Source organism: Ambystoma mexicanum, chromosome 10 (genome assembly GCF_040938575.1).
Source record: "Ambystoma mexicanum isolate Mex_15411 chromosome 10, UKY_AmexF1_1, whole genome shotgun sequence".
Lineage (NCBI taxonomy): Eukaryota > Metazoa > Chordata > Amphibia > Caudata > Ambystomatidae > Ambystoma > Ambystoma mexicanum.
The window spans coordinates 1479401012-1479426021 of NC_090932.1; the positions used below are offsets into that span (position 1 = coordinate 1479401012).

Genomic DNA, 25010 nt, shown 5'->3' on the forward strand with positions numbered 1-25010 from the left:
CCTAGTGGAAAGTCATTCTCTTGGTCCTAAAACCGTGTCTACCTTGACTGCTGAATTTGAGGGTTGAAGTCCTAAGAGGCAATACCACCACAATGTTTCATGGAGGACAAGAGACTTGCCCCAGACAATATTCAGTAATAACCAAATTGACAATCAATTGAGCAAGAGTGGTTTTGGATTAGAAATCTCTCTCTCTAACAATCAAGATTTGTGACTTGGAAGAGCCAACTGTTGAAAATACTTTTGTTTTGCCCTCTATATAAGAGTGGTATTCATTCCTTCTCACGTCTGCCACTAGGTTTTGCATGATGTGTGTAAAGGCAAGGGGGATATGTACCTTGCTTAGTTTTGAATATGGTCTGTAATCCGTGTTGTTTATTGTTATGATTTTCCAGGACCACATCTAATTTTTGCAGTGTAAAGGTTGTTCAAACAGGTCTACTCACCTTCACCAGATCAATTGCATTAAACCCTCTCTTTATCTGTTAGTCAAGGTTGATGTTTCTACCATCGACCGCACTGCTTCAAAGGTGCTGTTCTATTGGATTTCTTTCCCTATAACATCTGATGACTACCTCCAAAGAAGGTTTCTCAGCAGAACAAGAACGCATGCATAGTATTGTTCTCTGGATCCACTGTGGCATGTTAGAACACTAGCCCCCCTGCTTTCCCCATGTTCAGGAACAATCTTAATTTTCAAAAGCTCCTGAAGACGTAGGTTTGGAACAGTATTTCTGAAATTCTTGGTTCTGTTTTTCCTGCTTTGTTTTAGATTTCTTGTGATTTTTACTTTGCATATAATTAAGATTCCTCTTGCGTTGAATGATATTTTTTGGACTTCATGGGATTTGCTCATATTTTATACTTTAATTGTATGGTGCTCTAATGCACTTCATTGCTATAGCCATGCCAAATAATAAATAAAAATAATACATGTGTAAAACACACACAGATACTTTAGAAGTTGAAACATGTCTTTAGCAAACATGTCCTCGGACGGATGGATGGATGGAGGGAGGGACGGACAGACGCCTGCACGCGAACACACAAACAATTTTTTTAATTTTGTGCTTGGTTTCCATAAAAGCACATACACCTTAAAAAAATCATATTTCTTTTTACAAATTAATTTTATTTAACGTTCTAAATAAGGTCACATTCTAAACTTCGAATAAAATATCTAAAATATTAACATCCATTTCAGAAGTAGAAAGCGTCATATAGCTAATTTTGGTAAATCATTGTTCAAATATCATTAAAACGCTAGCCTATAAAAAACACTAACGTTTTAGCAATGTACAATAAGATTAACAACTTGAAATTAACCCATAAACAATAATCAAGAAACGGAGATGAAATAGTACAATCTTGGCTCATTTCTTTCCAAAAGCTGGCATTCATGTAAGCATTTCTCAAAATTGCTAATATTACAACATACAATTCAGAGATAGGATCAGAAATCAAATCATTTCTATCCTGGTCATTTCAATGGAGGAAATAATTTGAAGATCCCTTTTTGAGTTCTTGTTGGCTGATGAGCTGTATCTTTTTCCTGCAAACACTGGGTATTTCAGGGATGGCAAAAATCAAGGAGCATGCTGGTTCTGACCGCCATCATGGGGTATTGTCAGGCTTGCGCGGATTTCCTGTGCGGCTCTTGTCCGACAGCTGCATCATCATCATCATCATCCTTGGACCAGACAAAGAAACAAGTAGCCCCAGTCCTCTGAAATAGCAGCCCAAACCCCACCCCATTCTCCAAGCTGACTGGCAGAAGAGGAACAGAAAAACAGCTGTGTTTATTACTCACCCACTTCAGGTCGGTACTTTCAAGAACCACACCGAAGACGGAAGGAAATTCTGCAATGCAGAAAGCTATTTTAACTTAAAATACAGTGGAATGCTTATGGGTCACACTTTCTGGTCAGTTCAGTTTAATTTTTACCATCGTAGTTGAGGCCTGTCCGTAAATTATCATCAATAAGTCTGCATTGGGGAAAACTGTGTTTTTGCTGCCATCAAAATTTACTGTGTTTGACCATTGCAGTCTTAAGGACTGTATAAATACTGCATAATTCAAGTGTACCCACAGAAAGCTCGCAACGAATACACGTTTGTCTTAGCAGTGACCTTAGCAGGTTACATGACTGTTCATCGTATTGAACTGACATTCAAATGTTAATTAACATTTTCAGATTGGGGTTCCACCTCGACTTGTGTTCCTTCCGGACCATCCAAAAGCTTTGCCTGCGCTGTTTCCAAGATACCAACGGGATCTGCTAGTTTGATCTGAAAGAAATTGACATGCATTTTAATACTTGCATATTTAGGGGAAACAGCTGAACATTATTGTACTGTGTTAATATAAATGGAACTTATCATTTCATGATACTTCAAAATCTTAAATGTCTATATTTAGAAAATCAGCTTTCATGCAGGGTTCAGTGCTAGAACATTTTCGTTGATGACTTTATGGCAAAAAAAAACAGAGGAGAACAATACAATATATAATTGCATCCATAGTTTTTGAGTAGAATTTATTTTCTCACCACAAGGCACCAAGCAAAATAATTATTTTTTTTAGCAGGTAAATCAATGAAATAGTCAAAACGTGTTGCTCAAGGTTTGACATGGTTCTTGCGTATAAGAAAACGCAAACCTTAGTTGTACAGGAAACAGTGGCGCAATATATCCAAGCCCTAATGTTCAAAATTTCCTGAATAATATTTCACCATTTTACAAGTCTATCGAAGCCTGAGATCTCACCCGTGTGACTCTGAGCTGACCAGTCCGAGGTATACCCTGTTACATATTGTTAGACGTATGCTGTAGCTCTTTGCAGTTAGGTACTGGATACTGAAAATCTCCACATATTGGATTCTTGGTACGGTAGTATTATATTACTAGAAGCACTTGTCGAATGCAATGTTTCCCATCAAGCCGGGGTTGACTATAGTCTTGGGATTACAATTTTTGGAAGACCCATCATTATAAACCCAGTTTGAAGGCAGGCTGGCTAGGAATGGTCGGAATCTGAGACAAAAGGCAGTTCCAGACCTGGGATGCACGGGGTTGGTTTTCTGGTGCCTCAAGACTGTTTAATCTGTATGTGTTCTGCGGCTTATAAATGTACTTAATCAAGATTCACAAATGATCCTCCTTCAACAAGGGATCTGTTGAAGTAAGAGATGGAGAGTAGATTGTGAGTGGAGAAGCTGGGGTTTCTAGCTGGAGAGTAATGTTACATTTTGGAGGCAAGAAAAGTAGTTGGGCCTAGGTTATGCAAGGTCCTTGTGCACCATAGCAGGGCTGTCCAACTCCAGGCCTTGAGTGCCGAAAAAACATGTCAGGTTTTCAGGATACCCCGTCATTAATATTCATGAGATACATTTGCATATAATGATTCTAAATGTATGCACTTTTTTCTCATGAATATTAATGAGGGATATCCTGAAAACCCATTAGGATTCCGGCCCTCAAGGCCTGTAGTTGGGCAACCCTCATAAGAGAGAGCTTCACTTGATGCATCTGTTGACCGGTTGCTGATGGAAGGCAGAACTAGTCTGTAACATACCACTTTTCTTGGGGCTGAGGGGGGCTGCAATGGTCTGCTCTCTCTGAATCTTGCAGAGGTGGAAGGATGGAAAACTGACATAGGAGCTCTTTGCTGTAATCCAACCTATGTGAGATGATGACTTTCACAACCATTACTGTGTGAGGAAATAGCTGGTTTCGGGGGACCTTTTTCAGGGTTCGGAGATAAAAGAAACTGAATTGTGCAACCAAATTAATCTGTGGATGGAGATTTCAGCGTTGAGGTGACTACCAAGATTTTCGATTTCGAGGTGCGTTGGCCCACTAGACGAAAGCCAGTGTTGTAGCATGCACGTGTTGAAAGTCTGCCCATGTTTTTCTTAGTATTGAACACAATGCCCTGCCTACAGCTGAATCTGTGTCGACTGCTGGATTAGAATGATACTGCTGTACCAGTATGATTAGTATGGATCTCCTTGCAGTGCCTTGAAATGGTTTACACTGGTTTTTGTGCTATAGAAATGCCTTTGCACACTCTCTACATGGTCTGGATTATGTTGCCTTCCTGCGACTATCTCTGCCATGTGAGAAGGGCCAATGTCCTGGGGATGCCTCCAACTCTCACTTGACTCACCCTGGTGTAGTCCGGTTGGGAGTCCGCAGATTTATAGGAGGGCTTTCACCAGGGATGGGCAAAGGTTTAGTATCTTTACCCTTCACATTAACATTCAAAACTACTCAATACATTTGCTATTTTGTCACAAAGCATTGGCGTTATTGTGAAATAATGGTCAAGAATTGCTTGCTTTTCTTATGAATCTATTCTCTTGGGGAAACATCCCTTTCTTGTTTAATAAATCACTTAATTCAAGAAAGAAATATATTTGGCTTTCTCTTTGTGTCAGTGGGGAAAAGGGGTGATTTACAATTTAACAGCAAAGTGAAGTTTGGACCAAAGTCTGCCCAATTCACTTTTAAGCAATGTGAACTCACCCGTCACTGGTCTTTGCCAGAGACCAGAATGATGGAGCGAGAGTGAATTAATTCCTACTCTGCCTGCCAGGTACTGTAGCTGGAGGACACTGTTGGCAAGTGGTCCCAAGTCAGGCAGGACATTTTGAGCCTGCCTTGATATGATATGGTTGGTTATTTATGTGCTTAATACCCATAGGTTTCTAAGCGCGACCCGGGGATTGAACCTGTGTTGCTCCGAGCATGATGCCCCTGAGCTATCCTCCCGAGACTGACTGCAAGCAGGCAGTTTGGGGTGGACATTGATTGTGTACAGTAGTGGATAATACTGCTACTGTACAATGTCAAATGCAGAGAGGGGTCATTATTGACCCTTTCCTGTACTACATTGTGCAGGGTTTTCGAAGGTGGGTTTCAGGGGCGCAAGTCAGCGGTGGAAGTTTAAAGCCATAACAGTCATACACAAAACTTTCTATCGCAACGCACCTGCTTAAAAGAACTAAACGGAGGATAGCTCTGTGGCAATGTGTGGGTCTTGGAAGCAAGATCACGCTGAGGAAACACAGGTTCGAATCCCGGACCCGCGCTTGGAAGAAAAAAAAAACACAAAAAAACGAGCGCCTTACAAATATGACAATGAAACTAGTGCCTTGATACGTATTGGTTATGTGCGCTGCAAATAAATGCAAAATAATATGAAAAAAAAATTAAAACCTTGCCAAGCATTTCTATAATTACACATAAGAAGCTGGCTGAACTACCGACATTCAACTGTAAGCCCAGCAAAGGCCAGCTCTCCTCAGTTCGTGCCCCACCTCTGTTGGAATCCTAGGGACCCTGTTAGCCCTCAGGGAGGTCGCAGGGAACCTTCCATTTCACAAGCAGTTAAAACTAACTACGAAGGCCACTGCAAACAACCCATTAACTCGGAATTTGAAATGCCCTGGAATTCACTGTTCGGATACGACTCTGAGATGTCAGTAAGTGAGCGCCAATCGCAATCACTCCGAGTCTCTGAAATGCCCTCACTGGAATTCTAAATGTCATTACACGCTGAAATGTGACTTAGTAAATCCGCCCTAATGTGATAGCAGTCCATTACTCGATATAGGATTTCCCGCTTCAGTAAGAAAGGCCTACGGCCCTACGCATGAGAATACAGAGGCAGAATCACTGATTTTGGAAGCCTTAACTGAAAGCATTTTCCCCACTTCTCGAATTACTACGGTTTAGTTCCATCTATCGAGTTCAGCAATGACTTCTAGAAATGGGGTGTGCCACATTAATATGCGGGGTTACATCCTGTAAGGTTTCCCACCATGCTCCTCTTTAGAATGGAATCAATGTTCGGCTTCCAAGTTGTGATGTGTAATTATAGCTCACTGGAGCACATACACCCTGTTCCGCCCTAAAACCTGGCTTTATGAGACCGGGAAGCAGCTTTTAAGTAGAGTTTTATGTGGCAGAGGGTCAAGACCTTTTCAATTTCAGGCAGCACAGCGCGTGCCGTGCACAGCACAGCCCAGCAGCTGCATTCTTGATACAGCTATTCATTATGTTTGGACTTGCGTGGGGGCGGAGCCTGGAACACATCTGGGAGAGATGGAAAGAGAAACGGGAAGTGCAGCGATGCCATAGCCTTGGATACAAGGACTCACGCTGCCATGTTTAAATACAAGTTGTCCCAGCTTTGCAGGCTGAGTCTCTATAATTTATGTTGAATAAGTGCAAAACTAACTCCTGAAAATCTGGAGGCATTTCTAAATATTTTCCTTGTGATCTGGGAGTAACCTGGTCATTTGTGTTGCATGTCACCCCTCCTGGGGAGCATGGTAGCTCCCAGGAACTGTATCATGGTCACATGGGGGTAACCATGTAACCAAGACAATAAAAGGGAAGAGCTGTTTCCGGCTTGTCAGTCAAACCAAGAGGTGACTGATGTGTCGTGTGTGGAGCACCATGCTGGTGCCATGCAGTTTGCCCAAGGCCTGCCACGTGGCCCGGCATCTGGACAGTGCCCCTGCCGGGCAACGCCGTCCCTGGTGAATGGATCTGCTGTATGATCACAGCCTTTGGAATAACCCCGGCCGGGGTGTCCCCAGTGCCGGGGCCACCGTGTGCTGGATACCCCCAGTCAGGGTGGTCAGCTCCGGTGAACCAGGGCCTGCACGGTGCCCCCTGCTGAACGGTGGCTGTGTGAGCACAGCCCCAAATGTGTCCGTCGGGTGATCCCGACACCGGTGTGGCCGGCTCTGGTGATCCGGGGGGCAATCCCCCAACAATTTGAATATTAAAATGCTTAACCTCAGCTTAAGTTTGGAGTTGCTCATCAAAGGTTCATGTATACGGAGAGGAGAGAACAGTAGTAGCATGATCTATCATCGAGATATAGTACAAACCTCATATTTAAACCTGCAAAGCATTTGAATTTCATTGGTTGATTGTTTAATTTCGTACAATGGCTAACTAGAGGTGGCACGCGGTTTCGTGGCCAGGGTCTGCTGCGGGGTTTTGTAGGCTTTCAATGATCCTTGACTGTGTGACAGAGTCAGTAGCCTGACGCCTTTGAGCCTGGGGTTGGAGGCCTATCAGGATGGAAAAGAGAGCCAGTCCTGCCCCCGGTGGGGAAGGTGGCAGTTGGGAGGGCCTCAGTTCCTGTCCTTTCCCTATCTGCCCGTGTAATTTAATATGGTAGCATTCTTAATCACTGCATACCTTACAAATGCTGTTTTTAAAAAAAACTTTCCTACAAACTACAGATACCAGCAGCCCCAGCGGTTGAATGGAGAACAGCCCACCAAAGCTTTTTGAGGGATACCTCTTGCCAGCGCACTCCAAACAGCAGCTTAACAACTTGGAACCGCTGTTTGACACAGAAGAAGAGATCAAACAGAATGTCACCACATGTATGAAATATTGCCATCCACTCCACAGAGCAACTGCACTCATCTGCACCGCAGTCACGATGCAGCATTTCGAAAACAAACCGTCACCCACTTAAAACAAAACAACTTCTTACTGGTAACACAGGGCCGAGTGGCTCTTTAAAAGAGACTGCCATATGAGGAACTTCGACTCTCACATGAACATGATCTTTCATTGTAGGGGGCCGCCATTGACAATCCGCGGCAGACCTGCACTACAGGAAAGGGCGGGGCTGATGCCCCCTTATATGTGCTTTGATCTCTGTAACAGCTCCTTGGTCGGAGAAGCCACGGAAAGATTGGCCAGGGGCACCAGAAGGGGAGAAACGATGGAGACAGGAGGTGGGAGGATCTAAGGGACAACAGGAAGTAGGGAGGTGTGGGTTGTTCAGCTGAGGTCAGATGAAGTGGCCGACCAGAAGGAAGGGCAGTGAAAAGGGGCATAGAGGCAGTTTAAAGCAAATATGAGGCATTGGCTGCTGAGAGAAAGTGATACTGTGTAGTGAGTGAGCATGTAAGGTGCCTAAGGGGTAGTTCTAGTAAGGAGAGTAGGGAGTGAGTGAAGGGTGACTCAGGGATAGAAAAGAGGGTGAGTGAGGAGAAGGTGGCGTGGATTGGTAGTGGTATGGAAGTGGGTGGCAGAATAGACGTGGGAGTAGTACGGGAGTTGTATGAGGGTGAGTAGTTGATGTGGGAGTGGTAGTTGTGTGGAGGTGGGAGTATTAGCATTGGTGAGGATGTGGGAGTAGTAGTAGTAGTGTGGGGGAGGCTGGAGCAGTAGGGGGGAAGAGTAGCAGGGAGTAAGATAGGGTGGCCAACTGTCCCGGATTTCGCGGGATTGTCCCGCAATTAGGGACTCTGTCCCACAGTTTGCAGAGTGGCTATGCGGGATGGAGGTTGTCCTGACTTGCGTCGGGACAGCCTGCTTCCAGCACAGCCACTCTGCAAACTGAAGTGGCCATTTACACACCACGGCGCTGCCGCCTGCTGCTTTCTTTCTCCGGGCGTCTCTGCAGCCCTGGCTCCTTTTGAGCCTGCAGGTTGAGCTGTAACGCACTGACACCTGGCTTCATTCAAATGCTAATTCTTTGTTCCTGATTCTCATGTTTGCAGTTAAAAAAACGTGACCATCAACTCCCAAGGACAAACCATTTGCATTTCAATTAAGCCAGGAATTAAAAGCCATTAAAAAAATAAAATTTTAAAAAGGGGTGGGCCAAAAGTGAATGACGTGACATCATCACCGCTTTGTGAGCAAGTGTCCCGCGACAGACTATCAAAGAGTTGGCCACCCTAGAGTAAGATCGGCGGCTGGAGGTAGATCATAGTGAGAAGAACATCGTAAGGATGAAGAGTAGTAGGAGGAGAGACAAGAGAGGTAACATCAGAGGGACAGGTAATAGAAAGACAGGGAGAGTGAAGAGGAGAAGAGTGGGAGAGAAGGGAGGGAGGAGAGTAGCAGAGAGAGTAGAACAGTAGGGAACGGAATGGAATGGAATGGTGTGATAGTTCTGAGTGATTGACAGGCACTATCCAAACGGGGTCCCGAATAGATGTCACCTAGTTCGTTCCTTGAGGAAGTCTAGATAGATCAGGCATTTGCCATTAGGCCGTCACTTGCAGATAAATACATTTTAGATAGTAGGGGTTAACGGTCAATAGTACCAGCCCAGGGTTAGGGAAGACTGGGTTTGGGTGGGATTGCCCATACCTACATACAGAGAGAGGGACGGCCCTTCGGTCTGTTCAAAATGGATATAAAAATCCTTCACAACCTCATCTGGGAGTTGCTGGTTAGTGTGTTCTTGAGGCCACCTGTGACAATAACCTCCTATTAACTTTCAGAATATTGCTATGGCCAAGATGGCAAAGCATCTGGAAGGGCATCTGAATACTCCAAGCACTCCCATGAAAACACTTCTTCCACTCCCAACCCCTGGGCAGATGACACCCGTGCATAAGTACAATTTAAGTTGGACCCTCCCAATGTATCCTTGGAGAAACAAAGACACAATATTGGGGTGGGAACAGTCAAGAGAGGACATCTGCAGAGACTGGGAGGAGTCCAAACATCATGCCGACCACCAAGGCATATCAAGGCGAGACCTGTGGGTAGCAGTGGCAAGGCATTCAGTGGTTTGAGAAAAAGAGGAGGGCAAGTCGAAGTGATGCAGGGCATTGTGCTCACCCGGTGGTCTAGAGTCTTCACCCGAGTACTCCGAGTGTTGATGATCAGTTGTGCAGACATTCGACCGTTGAGCATCAGGAAGGACTTCCACTGGGAGTGAAGCAGCACCAGATACAGTTCTAAGGAATGCCTGCATGCCCATCTAGGACACAATGGATGGGGGAAGACACTGGCTATGTGACGTGATCCCTGGAGGTGGTAAATAGGGGATCCGCAAGGGCGCTCCCAATCCCCCGTCAGGTCACTGAGCAGGTTCTGTACAAACACCCATTGAGGAACTAACTAAAACATCTCCCATATGTAAATATTTCCTGTGAGAAATGAGCAAAACTGGCAGGGCTGGATTGGCCCCTCAGCCTTTCGGCCCGTGGCCGGGCCGAAATCGTCCCTGGGAAGTGGGGGCAGGTTTCTGGCCACACCTGGGCCGGTTTGGAGAAAAACATTTTTTTTTCTCCATTTTTTTTTCTTTCAAAAAGCCTTTCTTCCTTCTTAGGTCAATAAATGAGTACCAACACAGGTTGGGTGATATTGTATGCATATTTGGTCTATAAAAAAAGAGCTTAAGCGTAAGTGCTTTACAATAACATATTAGCATTTGGCCTTGGACGTCTGCTCGGAGTCACAGTAATTTGACAATATGGATCTATACACACAGATATTAATGATACATATGGTGATCCATTCTTGTATGAAATGTATATCACAATAGTGAAATCATAACCATATTTTTCGTAGTGTACTTAGGAACAATGCTATTTGATGCCACTTCCTGTTTTGTCACCTGGTGAAAGGTCGTGTTTCATCGCTTCCCGGTATGTCACTTTTGGGTGGGGTCAAATGACATCACTTCCGATGTCTTCAGAGGTCAAGTCTCGTGAGGCGAAGGGTGGGCCACTTTTTTTTGGGTGTCAGAGCCTATTTCTTGTCCCAGTCCGACCCTGAAAACCGGTCCATATGTCTAACATGTGAGGAAAATAGTACTGTGGACAAGAAATACACAGGAAATCAATTATTGCAGCACAGGAGCGAGATCACAAGGCAGAGTTGGTCCTATTTGCTTATCCATCCTTGCAGAAAGACTCTGTGACGAGTGCACCGCGAGTGTGCAATCCCCGTAGTGGATCGCAGAATGGAGCCTGATGGGAAATACATGGCAGTGGTAAGAAGAATGCAAAAAAGCAGATGTCCGCTGGAAGATTTGCACTAGCAACAAGGGAACCGCCACACCCAAAGAATGCTAGTGACTGGACACAAGATGGCGAACAACCTTCTTCAACCCACTGGCTGTGGGGATTGGGGCATTGGCCAAATTGAATGCTTCAGACAACCACAACGTAAGTGGGAGAATGAGCCATACACCTGCGGAGACAGTGGAACCATTAGGAACAAACTAATCACAACACTATTATGGTGAAATTGACCTAACAACCTTCACTTTTATTTAAAGAATTACTGCCCAGTAGTAACTCAAAACAGGCAGAAATCATCAGGCATTGAGGGAGTACGGACACCATTCCAGAGAGTGGGCGCTATTTCAGTAGGATGAGCAGGAGGAGAGATTAGGTACTGGCCAAGCCAAATATACCCCCATATGATGGACTGGGAAACAAGAGGTGGCTAGGCCAAATAGGTCATACAGTGAGAGACCTCATGCTCATAGGAGAAAACAAAGCAAAGTGCTTGCTGGGGGCCATGACCCAGACGTTGGTAGGATATGGAGGATACTGAAGAGAAACAGTGATAAAATCACCTTATGGGGCATTATCCGAGATCCTGAAGGTTGTTGCTGCAAAGCTATCAGAGCTAATGAGAAGCATTGACCCTCTGAATCTGACTGGAGCTGGGAGAAGGCTCAAGGTCAGGAGGGCAGCCCTAGGTGGGTGGGGAACCCCTGCGTCTGAACTATATTTAGTGCAGCCTAACAAATACAAAGGTAGAGAGGAAGTAGATCCTGCCCAGAAGAACCTCTAGGAGAAGGGGGAAATGACAAGGGCTTGCCTCTGCAAGGAATCACCAGAGACGCCTAGAGAAAGGTGTAGAATTCTACAAAGCTAGAGAGATTTGGTGGATTCTACATCATGGGAATCATCTGCCCTGGCTAAGTAAAGTATGCTGGGACCTTTCAAGGCACCCTGAGATTTCGAGTGAATTGAAGGACCCCTTCTTGGGTGCGGACGCCAATGAACTGTGTGGACTAGAGTAGGGATTGGACCCTACGTCTGTTAGCTTAAGACCACTATTTGCAGACGTTGAGTTACTACTCCAGTCAGACTGAGATATTCCATTTGCACATTTTACTTAGTAAAGCTGTAGGTGTTTTTTCCAAACCGACCCCACCCCAAAATCCGGTGGGCTGGGGTTCAGAAAGCTACCATAAAGCTACTGGCTACGGGAAAGGAATCTGAGAGAGGAGAGTGGTAAAATACAGGTAAAGGCGAGGGAATTCCCTACTGACCCTGCGGCATCCTTCCATTAAACTTGACACCACCCACCTGGCTTGTTGTTGCCAGTGAATATATGTGGTTTATGTGAGACTCAAATGAAGTTGCATTTTCCAACATGCGTCTCTCGTCCTTTGTAATTTACCCCTGCGACACACCACAACCCTGGGGTCTGACCTATGAAATCCAAGAATGGGAAGAATATTTTGATGGCCCAGACATCAAGTCTCTGCTTGGAGGAGGAGTAAGAACCCCCCTTGTGGACTGACGAAGCAGAGAGTATGGTCGCTATGGCACAAAATAATGTTTCCATCCTGGGAAGATGGTGCACATACAAGGTTGAGCTAACTAAAACGTGGGTGTAGACTCTCCTGGGTGGAGGAAATTCCATAGAACGGGGTATTCAACCCATGTTCGTTCTCAGTAGAGGGGCTCCCACACTCCTTTTCAATCACATACAAGGTAGACTTCGAAAGCTCCCTCTTCTTTTGTAAAATGGCCTCAAATCAATCATCAGGGATGAAATCGGCACACTGAGGAAGGACTTGACCTTGGAGATAAATGAGAATAAGTGGAGTTTTTAAACCTGGGTGATAGCATTGATTTAAATGAGAACGACATTGTTTGTCTCCCTGAAAAACTCCCTGAGATGAGCTCCTCTATGCAACATCTTCAGGAGAAATTTGAGGATCTGCAAAATGGGTCTTACGGGAGATGTTTTCATCAAATCAATCAAAGAGGGGTCTAAACGTAACACCATAAGTAGATGTGTGCAGCGCCTCTTCTCCTTGCTACCGGGGACAAGCCCATTGTGGTAATATGCCTGAGCAGGTTTCAATGAGTGGGGCTTAGGGAAGTGGACCTCAAGGTACTGCCAAGGGATATTCTTGCAGTGCACCGCAAGTTCCTGACCAACAAGACGATAATGGCTGCTACCAGAGAATGCAGACACAGTGATTTCCTTGAAACCGCAGTCCAACTTTAGCTTGTCTGAGAGACATGAATGCAAGTGATTGAAATTCTCCAAGAGAAGAGGGCCAGGTACAGATTGACCTTTCCCTTGGGCCTACAATTCAGAAACAATGACAAAGGGGTAGCTATCAACACCAAAGAGACGTCAGCAGCCAACATTAACACTGCTAGCGATTGAGAAATTGGAGCAGCGTCAGAGGGATCCATGGCCATTATTGATAACTGACAAAACAGAAGAGACTATAGCAGGTCAGAGGAGGGGCCTCCTTTCAGCTCCCTGAAAATGTGACTGTGTACAAATGCATCTAGATGTTGATGTATTTCTGATGGATGGGGGTGGGGTGGAGCACATACTACATCTTGTGCATAATAGTTCTAACCATTTTTTTCCAAGCTGGGAATGTGTTTTTAACCATAAGTTGATCAATCGTACAAACATTTCCTATGGACCTTACCAGAGTTTTCGTCTTTTGAACACAAGCGAAAACAGGCAGCAGGGCGCGGACATCTTGTGATAATCTTATCAGTTGACACATCGTCCTGGGTGAACTGCCTTTGCGGCACTAAATCATATCCCCTGTCCCTAAGCCTGACATCACTAGACGCGTTCTGCCCATTTCACAATGCCAAAGCACGTCTCGTGTCAACATTCTCTGCGCTTCAGCTAATGACGTGCCGCCATGGAAATGGCAGGACGCCTCTTTCCTCAATAAGTATAAACAGACCATTTCACAACACACAACAGCAGATTTTCTATTCCATTCCTCTCACTGTATGAGTATTGTGACTCGTTTCTGTGCTTTGTTCAGCTATCCTTGTTGCTTGTAGCCCGTGTGAACAGATACCAGTACCATCATTATAAATTATTTTCGTTTGTTTACCACACAGTGGCAACAATAATTCCCTACCAGTACGAGACCGAGTATTCTGAGGAGGAATTACTGGAAAGAGAAAGATGCAGACGATGGGGCTTCGGACGACAGTTGGGAGGACGATTCAACTGATGAAGAGCCTGGGCCTAGTCGCATGGACGGTGCTTCCACCAGGTGTACCTGCAATCGGTGCGAGCTAATGCCAACCGAGGAGGAGAACTGCTGCTGCCAAGAAAACTCTGGATGCTTGTCCTACATATCACAAGGCGAGATACGGCCACAATGCGTTACCGAGCCGCCAGACTTCATGGCAGCCTGCCTCACACGGTCCGTGTTGAGGATTTTGATGGTGCTTATGCACGAACTTCGCGCAACAGTTTGCCCTCGTAATACAAGTAACGAGTAAGTATACTCTGGTTGTGATGTCAGTTAGGCCACTACTATTTCATGGTTGTCTCCTATATTCTCGTAACTTCAATATATCATTGTCATATCAATTTAGTCTTGCAATTCTCTAGTAATAGTCGTATAAAAGTCATTCAGTATTGTGCAGTGTCTAGTTAGCATTTGACCTGGCAAAAATGCCATTGGATACAAGAATTGTCATTGACAACTTAGGTTTAAAAACAGTTTGTATCTTTCTCTTTCACAGGTGGTACCGGCTGATGGCCTATCGTTCTTTTACATGGTGGCTTCATGGGAGGCTTGGACACCGCGTTCGACGAGTAATACCCCCCCTGTGTCGTTTGTGCATTAGAGAAACTTTCCCCAGTGACAACGGTCAGTACAGGGGATTTTCCCTCGCTGTGCTGCTACCAGACCTTTACAATGTGTAGTAGTTTTGTGCCATCAAAATAAGAAACCAAATAAAACACAACATATTTTTTATCAATGGTCATTTCAGTTTTTAAGTGAATCAAGTGTGTCTCCATTCAGCAGTGTTCCGGTGCCTTGTCTGCACGCCCCAGGCCCATCCATCCCCCCTCCACTATCAAAGGCAGTTCGCACCAGTGGATTTGCGCTGCCATGGGGTGCTGTCAGGGGCGCGAACAGCCAAAGTGCCAAAGACCATGTACACTTCAAAGCTATGTTTCGCGCAGGGGTCATTGTTCACGTGGTCTCCTCAGACCCCGTGTCTCCAGGCAGGCTCCCCTTGAAGCAGGCTGCGCCCCTGCAATCCACATAATACTACGACATATACACGTCATTCATTCACAAAGACACCCCTTTTTGGAATTCTTTATAAACCACTTGATATTTATCATGAGATCATCTTTGAGCACTGCAAGTCAACTCGTGAACATGCTAACTGAGAACCCCGGTGACCAATGCTAATCTGCTTGACGTCATACTATCTGTGAACTTCTGTGACTGCTGTGAATCAACTCGCCAGTGTGCTACCTGTGAACATCTCCCTGTTCTCCTGCCACTAACTACTCTGCTTGCCTAATCTAACTGTTTATTGGTCAAGGTAAGGGCATGTATCCTAATCCTATCTCCTTCATCTGTAAATTTCTATCTATTTCGAAGTAACATACTCACTAGTGCTATGTTCATTGGTCTCATTGCTGTTGACTGGAGTTTCATTTGTTATGTTATCGATATATCAATTTTCATCAGTGTCAATTGCCATTGAATTGCATCCTTTGCGGACTGTGTCTATAATATAAGCATGTTTCTTTTTCATGCACAATAGTACATTCAAAGGACTAGTAACATGTTCTGATTTTCGTCAAATCAATGATTTGTATGTGAAAGTTATCCTATAATACAGCTGCCCACGCTGCACTGGTTTTGCTGTGGTGACCAAAACAAAGCTTGCATTGAAGAATATATCGTCTAATTCCTTCTTTCTCACATTTTTATGCAAATTAAATTTTGGATAATGTTGATTTTTTTGTGCAGAATTTACAACAATGCCTGCATGTTCGATTTTCGGTTGCCCTTCGAAGACCCATGACAAATCTGAAGGCACTACAATGCATGCATTCCCTAAGCCTGTAGATCGAATTAGAGAATGGGTCAGATATTGCGGATATGCACCGGCAGACCTTTAAAGTAGAGTCAAAAAAGTCTTGGAGGACAAGAGGGGTGATCGATACTGCATCTGCAGCCTGCACTTTACCCCGAATATGTACGACACATCCTTGTACACAACAAAGAATCAACTGAGAATGACTCGAAAATTGCTCCCAAACGCTATTCCGACTTTATTCGTTCACATGCCGCCACAGGTGAGTCACGCTTCCGGATTTAGCTTTAGGCCTCGCAGTAGTGTGCAGGTAACCGTATGGATTGATTGGTATTTTAGGTGTAAATGTCTCTTATAATACTTTAGATATTTATATTATTGTATAGCTTTTTAAATAATGACCATTTTGCTAAACATCAGTCCTTGTTTTAGAACCCTCATAGAAAATTGATTTATGGGCACAGATAACTATGCTATATTATGCATTTCCATAAGTATAATTTTCTCGTATTCACTCTCCATGCATGCAAATTTTTAATATTAGCATTTCTAAATCAAATAATACTTTCCCTTTAAAACTCCATGACTATCCGCCGAATATGAAGCATCAAGATTCAACATCCATGTCTTTCCTGGAGTCATCAACCACTTCGAGCACGTATCAGGTAATCTTACTTAGCTATTCTGTTCCAGACTTGTTTTATGCATGGAATTTGAGATAATGTAATCATATTTACGTATTGTGTCATTCTTTTACAGAATGTTTCAATCGTGGTTTGCTATTGATATGTACCTTTGTCGTCTTTCCAAAGTGTGTGTTCAGTTTCCAATATTTTAATCCATACTAATGCAAGTACTGTGTTTCAGGGAGATGCTGAAGCGTCCAATACAGTTACAACATCCCTTGTAGTTGATCCGGAGCTAGAGGTAGGGGTACTGACAGTTCCATCGAATGAGATAATCTGGTCATATTTAGATATTGTGTAATTCTTTTACACAATGGTTCATTTGTGGTTTGCTATTTATATGTACCTTTGTCGTCTTTCCAAATTGTGTGTTCAGTTTCCAATATTTTCATCCATACTAATGCAAGTACTGTGTTTCAGGGAGATGCTGAAGCGTCCACTATAATTACAACATCCCTTGTAGTTGATCCGGAGCCAGAGGTATGGGTACTGACCATTCCATCGAATGAGATAATCTGATCATATTTAGATATTGTGAAATTCTTTTACACAATGGTTCATTTGTGGTTTGCTATTTGTATGTACCTTTGTCGTCGTCCCAAAGTGTGTGTTCAGTTTCCAATATTTTAATCCATACTAATGCAAGTATTAAGTTTCAAGGAGATGCTGAAGCGTCCAATACAATTACATTATCCCTTGTACTTGTTCCAGATCCAGAGGTATGCATACTGACAGTACCCTCTAATGAAATAAAGTCGGTCTACTTTTATGTGTAATGCAAATGACTCATTTTAAATGGATACTCTTTTCTAGGGATGTATACAAGATCCTTATATTGAACGGGACGCATGCGGATCCGAGTCAGTGCACCAGCTTGCTGATGGTGATATTAGAGTAAAGAAGGTTTCAAAGAAAAGAAAGAAAAATAAGGTTATTTATAAACAGTTTATATTTTTAGCAATTGTTTTGTGCTGTGGCCTTCATTATATGCTTTTATTTACTGTAAATTGTACGATACTGTATGTTGAATTTAGACTGGACATCCTTTTTCCTATCTGTCCTGTAGTTGCCCGATGGAGTACGGACTATGCAGACACAGACAGCGACACAAATGAGAGATGCTGCTTGCCAAACTGTTTTCAACATGGAGGAACTATTAATTGAGGCGCGGCGTGTTCAGACTCGAGATGCCTTTGTCCAATGACCAGAAATAGAATTTAATGTGACCGGCGAATCCAGCAAAGTGTTTTGGACCATTGCTACAATGCGACTGCTCCGCCAAATGAACATGAAACTGAATGTATAGAAGATAGTTTTACATTAGTCACAGAGCACTTGACACAATCGACACCCGACAAAAAAATGACACCCAAAAAGCAGTCAACATTGATGTTTTCTCCCATCCACGGTGAAGTAACAGATGTTGAAATGACAGAGACTGAAGCATCAAGACAATTGACCGACGAACTAGACAATGATCTCAACTATAGTATGTCCAGTTTGGCTGATATATCCACAACGGTTCAGTCCGAAACGACAGTGATGCAGCACGAAAGTCTAATAAAGGAGGCCAAATACGTAGTATTCGACAGCAGCTTGATGGAGATTTTAAAGATGCTGAAATGTGTACATTCAGTGAGAGCAGAAGTATGTGGAAAGCCATTGGTGAATGTGACTTGTCGAACACAAGGCAGTAACCTCAAAATACATGCCACCTGTGAAAAGTTACATAAAAAATGTTCATGGTCCGCTCAACCGATGCTGGGGAAACTGCCAGCTGGCAATCTACTGTGTGCAGCAGGTTTACTTTTCAGTGGCTCTAGTTTCAGGAAGTTATCCAGTTTGTCAGTTTGTCGGACTCCATTTTATGTCTAAAACGCAGTACTACAAATATCAGCGTGATTACCTATTCCCTGCCATTAGTGAAGCATGGAAAATTGAACAATTGTCTATTGAAAGTACATTCTCCAACAAACGGTTCAGGCTAGCCGGTGATGGATAGTGTGACAGCCGAGGATTTTCTGCTAAGTACTGCACCTACCACTTTCAGGACATGGAAAGTAAGAAAATTGTGAGTTCGGTGGTCGTGCAGGTGTCCCAACGTAAATCCTCAGTGGCCATGGAGAATCTTGGTTTTATAAAATCACTGGAAGATCTACAATCGAGGGGAATGCAAATCGACCTCATAGCCACAGGCATACACGGTTCAATAGCAAAGACGATGAAAGAGCAGTTTCCAAATATTAAACATCAGTTTGCCAAATCAATCAATAGAAAGATATCTGCTGCAGGGAAAAAAAAGGTTTGGAAAGTAGTTCACAGTGGTCCCGGTCTCTCAGGAACCATCTTTGGTGGAGCTCCAAAACATGTATGGGTCTATGGAAATTCTACTGGAAAAATGGCGGTCACTAATGCACCACTGTTCCACCGTTCACCACTGGACCGAAAACCAACATTTCCACCAATGTGAACATGGCCCTTTGTCCCCGGGCAGGCACGGAAGAAGAAGTGGTTGATTCCATCTTCACCTCCACACACAGCCCTTGAGAAGATTGTGTTTGATAAAACTCTACCAAGAGATCTGAAGGGACTCACAGAATGTTGTCACACAGGAGATTTGTAGGTGTTCCACAATATGTGCCTAAAGTACAGGCCAAAGAGATTGCATTTCGGCATCGGAGGGATGAAATATAGGACATTACTAGCGGTATTAGCGCATAACAAGAATGTAGGCCGTGAACAATCTAGGACTGCAGGAAACTTAGGGATGCTTCGCTACACTATGCCCTTTACGAAAAGAAGCAAAAAATGGGTGGTCAAACTAGTATATGATGAAATGGAATTCGATTTTGTTAAATATCTTATTATTAATGTCGTAGAAATGCATACTCATGGAATTGCACGCAAATCTGTTCAGAGCACACTTACATTGCCAAAAAACATTGCCAACATGCCATGTCCACCCAAAGCAGAGCTCGCTGAACAGTTCAAATCCCGGTACAAATGATTAACATCTGTTTTTATTTTTGCCAAAAATGTTTTTATAAAGTGTCCAAATAAAATATTCTATTTTTCTTTTCAAATCTAGCCTCTTAGTCCTTCTTTAAAAAAAATAGTACAATTATTACGATTGACATAAAATGTAACACTGCTTTCACATTTCACAGTTTAGTCGAGCTACTGTGGGACCTTCATGTATCGTGTTAGTGCCCGATGGATAACAGTGTGTAAGAATCTTTGGTTTTTGGCAGTTGCCTTGCCATACAGTTCGCTATACAGCTGAATATCTGCTCGTCACACAAAAGGGATGAGACCTAGGCTACATAACATAATAGGCATGCAAGAAGTACTGACTGTGAAAACATGCCATGGGGTAGGATGCCGTGAGATAAGCAGATTACCAGACACACTTTGACTCCGTTTTTGTGTTTCATCGACTACAATTATGGAGTAGGGCATATTCTGTCATTGGCAAGTTTCCCCTATGCCTCAGCAGCGCCGCGAACAGCGTGCAGTGACAGACCCAATTTTTTCCTCCAGGGCCCGTGCTTCAAAATTCCAGTTCTCATGGATGCGTTGACACGGGATGTTGCAAACTAAAAATGTATGTTCATTATGAGGGAAGGTCACCAGCTTTGAATTTTTGCTTGGGAGCTGGGGAGGCCCACGCATCGCACACACAGTATATTTTATTGCAATAGTTCTATTGTTTTTTGACCTTGAGAGACAGGGACCATTCCGAAAGGGACTGAATTGAAGAAGGGGTGTAATAACGTAAAATATGATAAGGTTGTCCATTCAGAAACTGGACCTAGATACATGTAAGTTCAGTTTATGAAAAATCGTTGACACGAATGAGTCTGCGTTACGGTCTGCATTACGACAAGAGAATGGAAATGCCGAATATAATGTAAGTTTCTCTTTAGACGATTTTATACCAGAACTAGTCCAAATTCAAATAGCTGACCGTAATTGCTGGGTTACATTGTACTTGTTCGTTCTGTGTGGCATATTACAATGAAGTGCACGTACAACCTTTGTGTGCTGGTCTTTCTACCGGGCACATGTGTAGTCCAGCATCCACACGCATGTAGACCACCACTCGTTTCCCCCTTGTTTCATCGCTAATAAATCATTACATTGTGCACCTCAAATTGTTGCCTCATTTTACGAATTACGTTTAGAGCAGAACATACTCCATTGCACTATCCTCGGAAGCAAATAGCAGAGTACTTTGATATTTCACGTTGTGTTCTCTCGGTTCACATTGTGTCACCTCTGCGCTAATAAATAAAATGATTAATTGTAATAAAGATCGGCTACTGAGACACATTTCTATTTTATGTTTTGTAAACAGGTACATCCTGCCATTCTGCGATTGCCATCTATTCCAGACCCCAACCGATGGATTCTTCAACCGCCAGCTGCAGCTACATGTCAATCACTGGATTTATTTGACTCTTTTTTGGGACGATCACCAAGGGCCGATATGCCCTTACGCTGTACCAGCGATTCGGACGGAACAAAACAACCTTTATGGTGGTCTAGTGCCAAGTTGATGCATCAGCCTTGCAATTCACTGTGCGACCAAAGTGCTTAATTTACCCAAAACAAACACCCTGTGTACTCAAAAGGAACAGCGTGTGACTCACGATAAACATTTGCAGGTCGAGAGCAAAGAAAAAAGTTCCATTTTGATTGAATATGTCAATCGCCGAATGTTCTCGAAACATTTAATGTGAAATAAATGTACTTTACCAATTGTACAGTCTTGCTGTTTCCTTTTTAAGTACAGTTTCATATTCTGAATTGTGACGCGCTGTGTTGTAAGACGATGTATGTTGTTTTCCGGATTCTGTGTCAAGTTGCGTAGGTGACGACTGGGCGCGTTTGGCTACGCTGCTCAGAAACATCACGGGGAGAGGCAGAGAATATCAATGATTTGGTGATGTCAGGCTCAGGGGTGGGGGATATGATTTAGTGCCGCAAAGGCAGTTCACACCGGGCAATGTGTCAAATGATAAGATTATCACAAGATGGCCGCGCCCTGCTGCCTGATTTCGCTCGAGTTCAAAAGACGAAAACTCTGGTAAGGTCCATAGGAAATGTTTGTACGATCGATCAACTTATGGTTAAAAACACATGGCTGAACCATAGGGACAATAATATTTCTGATCGAACCATTCCTTTAACTTTTTTCTACATTTGCTGTGGTTCACCTTATACGGTTCCTGTGTACGTTGCTTGTGGACTGTGCCATCGACGCACCTGTCGCAATGTTTTTATATGGGGATACCGTAATTTCTTAAAATGCGTGATCGTTCAACATGGTGATGTCAGGGGTGCTGTTGCACGCACGGCGAGATGTTCCTTGCCGAGTGAGCTCCTGGGGTGATCCAGGCCGTTGGATCTGTAACTATATTAATACTCTCCGGTTTGGAATGAGCTTTGGAAAAGATGCGTTGGAAGCTCCCAGCAACGTGATGTGAAAGTTGCAAGAAGATCCGCTGCGGAACACGGAAGAAATGTTGAGTGTTCTGATCACCCTACGCACTTCACCACACGGCCTGAAGTAGCTGGGTATCGGTGAGCGCTCATCAATCAACCCTAAAGGCAGGAATACAAGCAGAGCTTCGCCAGTGACTGAAGATGCAGGGTTTGCGGGCAGCCCCCTGAATGGAGGCAAGATCCATCCCCACTACAGCAACCGCGGGTGCTCCGGCACCACCCTCGAGCGCCTGCGGTGCTCAACTGATCCACGCACGGCCGAGCAGTAACCTCGGGAGCATCTTAATCTGCTAAAGTGCACCAACACACTACCACTAACATTAATGGCTGAGGTGCACAGGGATCTGGCGCAGCGGCCCCCGGCCATTCCATGGCATCCTGACATGAGAGAGGCATAACAACATCAGTGCGAGCAAGGCCCTCGATGCCAAACGACGGCCAACCCAAGCGGTCTCGAGCCCATAAAGAGCACACCGGGGAAGCGTACGCTTCAGGCATACGGAAGCAGAGGCACGGATCTGTGAGCGATTCGGGCCCCGAGTGCTGACCGCGGCAGACCCGGTGCGCCCCAGCTCTTGGACATCCGATAGGCCAACATTGCCCACTATAGACGCTGCACCTGGCGCAGTTACACCATTAAGGGGTCGCACTGATGGCCGGAACAACGGGGAGATAGAAGCAAACGGAAGAGATCCATACGCGGCCCCCTCCCAAGTTGCCTATAAAACTTGGAGGAAGCTACCGGCACAATGGTGAACAATATTTGAAACAGGGAACAAACGGTCCCACAAGAAGGCCGGATGGTCGCTGGGGAGAATCCAGCAGAGCAGCCAACAGCACGCCAAAATCTACTTTCGAATACTGCATGACGGCCCTGTCGCAACAAGTGAAATGTAACAAACCCAGAAGTCCTGGGTAATGGGCAAGCAAGGCACGAGACCCTTGAGTGTACTTTACAGTATAAACACTGCACAGGCCTTGTTAGTTACACACGTAGGGAGGATCACATGGAATATCCTCGCATTAACACTGAAACACTGAGACAATACCCATGGCACCGAGGTGAGGCTCTACCAAGGCTATAGCTGGGAAGTCACGATAAGACTCCGTGGACCTGACATTCCACCTGGGGAACTTCTCACCAATCACGGGAATAGGCCCCTAAGAGAACCATCACTTGGTCAAGCACCCATTCAGGTACCTGGACAAAGACATAACACCCCAACCACTACACAAGGAGGAGCAAGCACGTGGTTGCGTCATCAGCAATAGTGTGACCCCCTCTAATGAGGCTATGGCAACATGGTGATGTCCGCTGTACAAGTCGTCACTTGTGTTTGTATCTTGGTGGAAGCAAACATGTATCCTAGTAACACTTCACATTTGAATAGTATGTGTAATCCTAATCTTAAATTTGAGGCACCCTCAAACCGAACACCAGACCAGCTCTGCTTAGTTTGGATTTGGCAGAGGAGACCTCCAATGAGGGGAACATCAGGCCCTAGAACCAATCAAGGCCGGCTGACAGCAAAATTAAAATTCCTCACTACTTTCAGCTCTTCATCTTTGGGATCTTCTAAAATTTTCAGGATTTCCAGAACAAATCCTGATGCAGTAACAGCTGTGGTGGGGGTTAAATGACTCTGCATGCGTTTAATTCTGTCTGGATAGCCATCACAATTGGCCTCATTACGAGGCTGGCGGTAGCCGTGCCGGAAAAACCGGCAGGCTGCTGCCGGACCGGTAATTCCATTCTGCCTCCATGAATGCCGGAATCACCGGGGCATTACAAAACCCGGTGACCCGGTAATTCTGGAGGTGGAATTCTGTTAAGCCCCATTCCCATGGAGTCCCGTAGCCAGTGTTTTCATGTCCGCCTGCAGGCGGGTGGTGTTACTTCCGCCAAGTCAGACTTGGCGGGAGTGACACCTCCTGCCTGCAGGACTCTGAATCAGCCGGTCCGGAAAGAACGGCGGTAGCGGATTTACCGCCACCATTGTTTCCGGACCGGCAGGGTCGTAATGAGGCCCAATGTGTAGAACCCCCACTGGAATATGAAAGGCATATTCTCCTGATTAAATTATGTTAAGTTTATAAAGCGCTACCCAGAAGCCTCTTGTTGCTAGAGATGTAGTGACAGGGATCTGTGAAAGGAAGAAATAAAGGCTGATGAGAAAAGCCACGTTTTTATCTGCCTGCGGAATGTTAAATGGTTGTAACAGAGTTTGACGGCCAATGGATGAGAATTCAACAGCTTTGCCGCAACATGGGACAAGCTCTAACACCCAACTCGAAGAAAGTGAACATGCAGGACTTCTAGAAGATGTGAAGAGGAAGACTGGAGAGTTTAAAGGGGAGTACAAAGCAAATGTGTCCTGAAGAAAGGATAGATTGATTAGATGAACTGCCAGGTGGACAATGCACAAGGCCTTGAACTGTGTTCTGTAGTCTACAGGAAACCAGTTAGGTTTATACAGATATGCTGAACATGGTTATATTTACACAGGAAGAATATCAGGTGGGCTGCCTTAGTCTGGGCATGTTATAGGCATGTGATCTGGCAATTCGGATGCACCAAAAGCACTGAATTGCAATAGTTCAGATGTGTGAATACAAATGAACTGGTGAACATAATACACTGGGGCAATGGAAAAAAATATCATGAGTTTACACAGAGTAATCCGCTCCTAGAAGCAGCTTTTGACCACATTGGTTATCTATGATTCAAATGAAAAAGGACTTGGAGATTAGAAACCTGAGGCACAGGCAAGGGAACATCTGCCAAGCGACTTAGGACAGGGGGGCCTCCATACAGGGGGTTTAGAGCCAAAGATGATGGCTCTTTTCTTGGAAGGATTGAATTTGAGTGTTTTTCATGGATCTATTTCATGGTCTCTTACATTCAAGGCTGAAAAGTGGCCGTGTAGGAGGATCTCTGTGT

The 25010-nt window shown here is 44.4% G+C and overlaps 1 protein-coding gene across 1 annotated transcript in view; it reads right to left on the reverse strand.

Moving 5' to 3' along the window:
* Window positions 1–1111: 1111 nt before the first annotated feature.
* Window positions 1112–25010, reverse strand: part of MORN3 (MORN repeat containing 3) — a 360155-nt gene continuing 336256 nt past the window's right edge. The window contains exon 6 of the mRNA XM_069619586.1: window positions 1112–2289. Coding sequence (XP_069475687.1) covers window positions 2179–2289 — 111 coding nt within the window. The 3' untranslated portion in view covers window positions 1112–2178. The remainder of the gene's footprint in view (window positions 2290–25010) is intronic.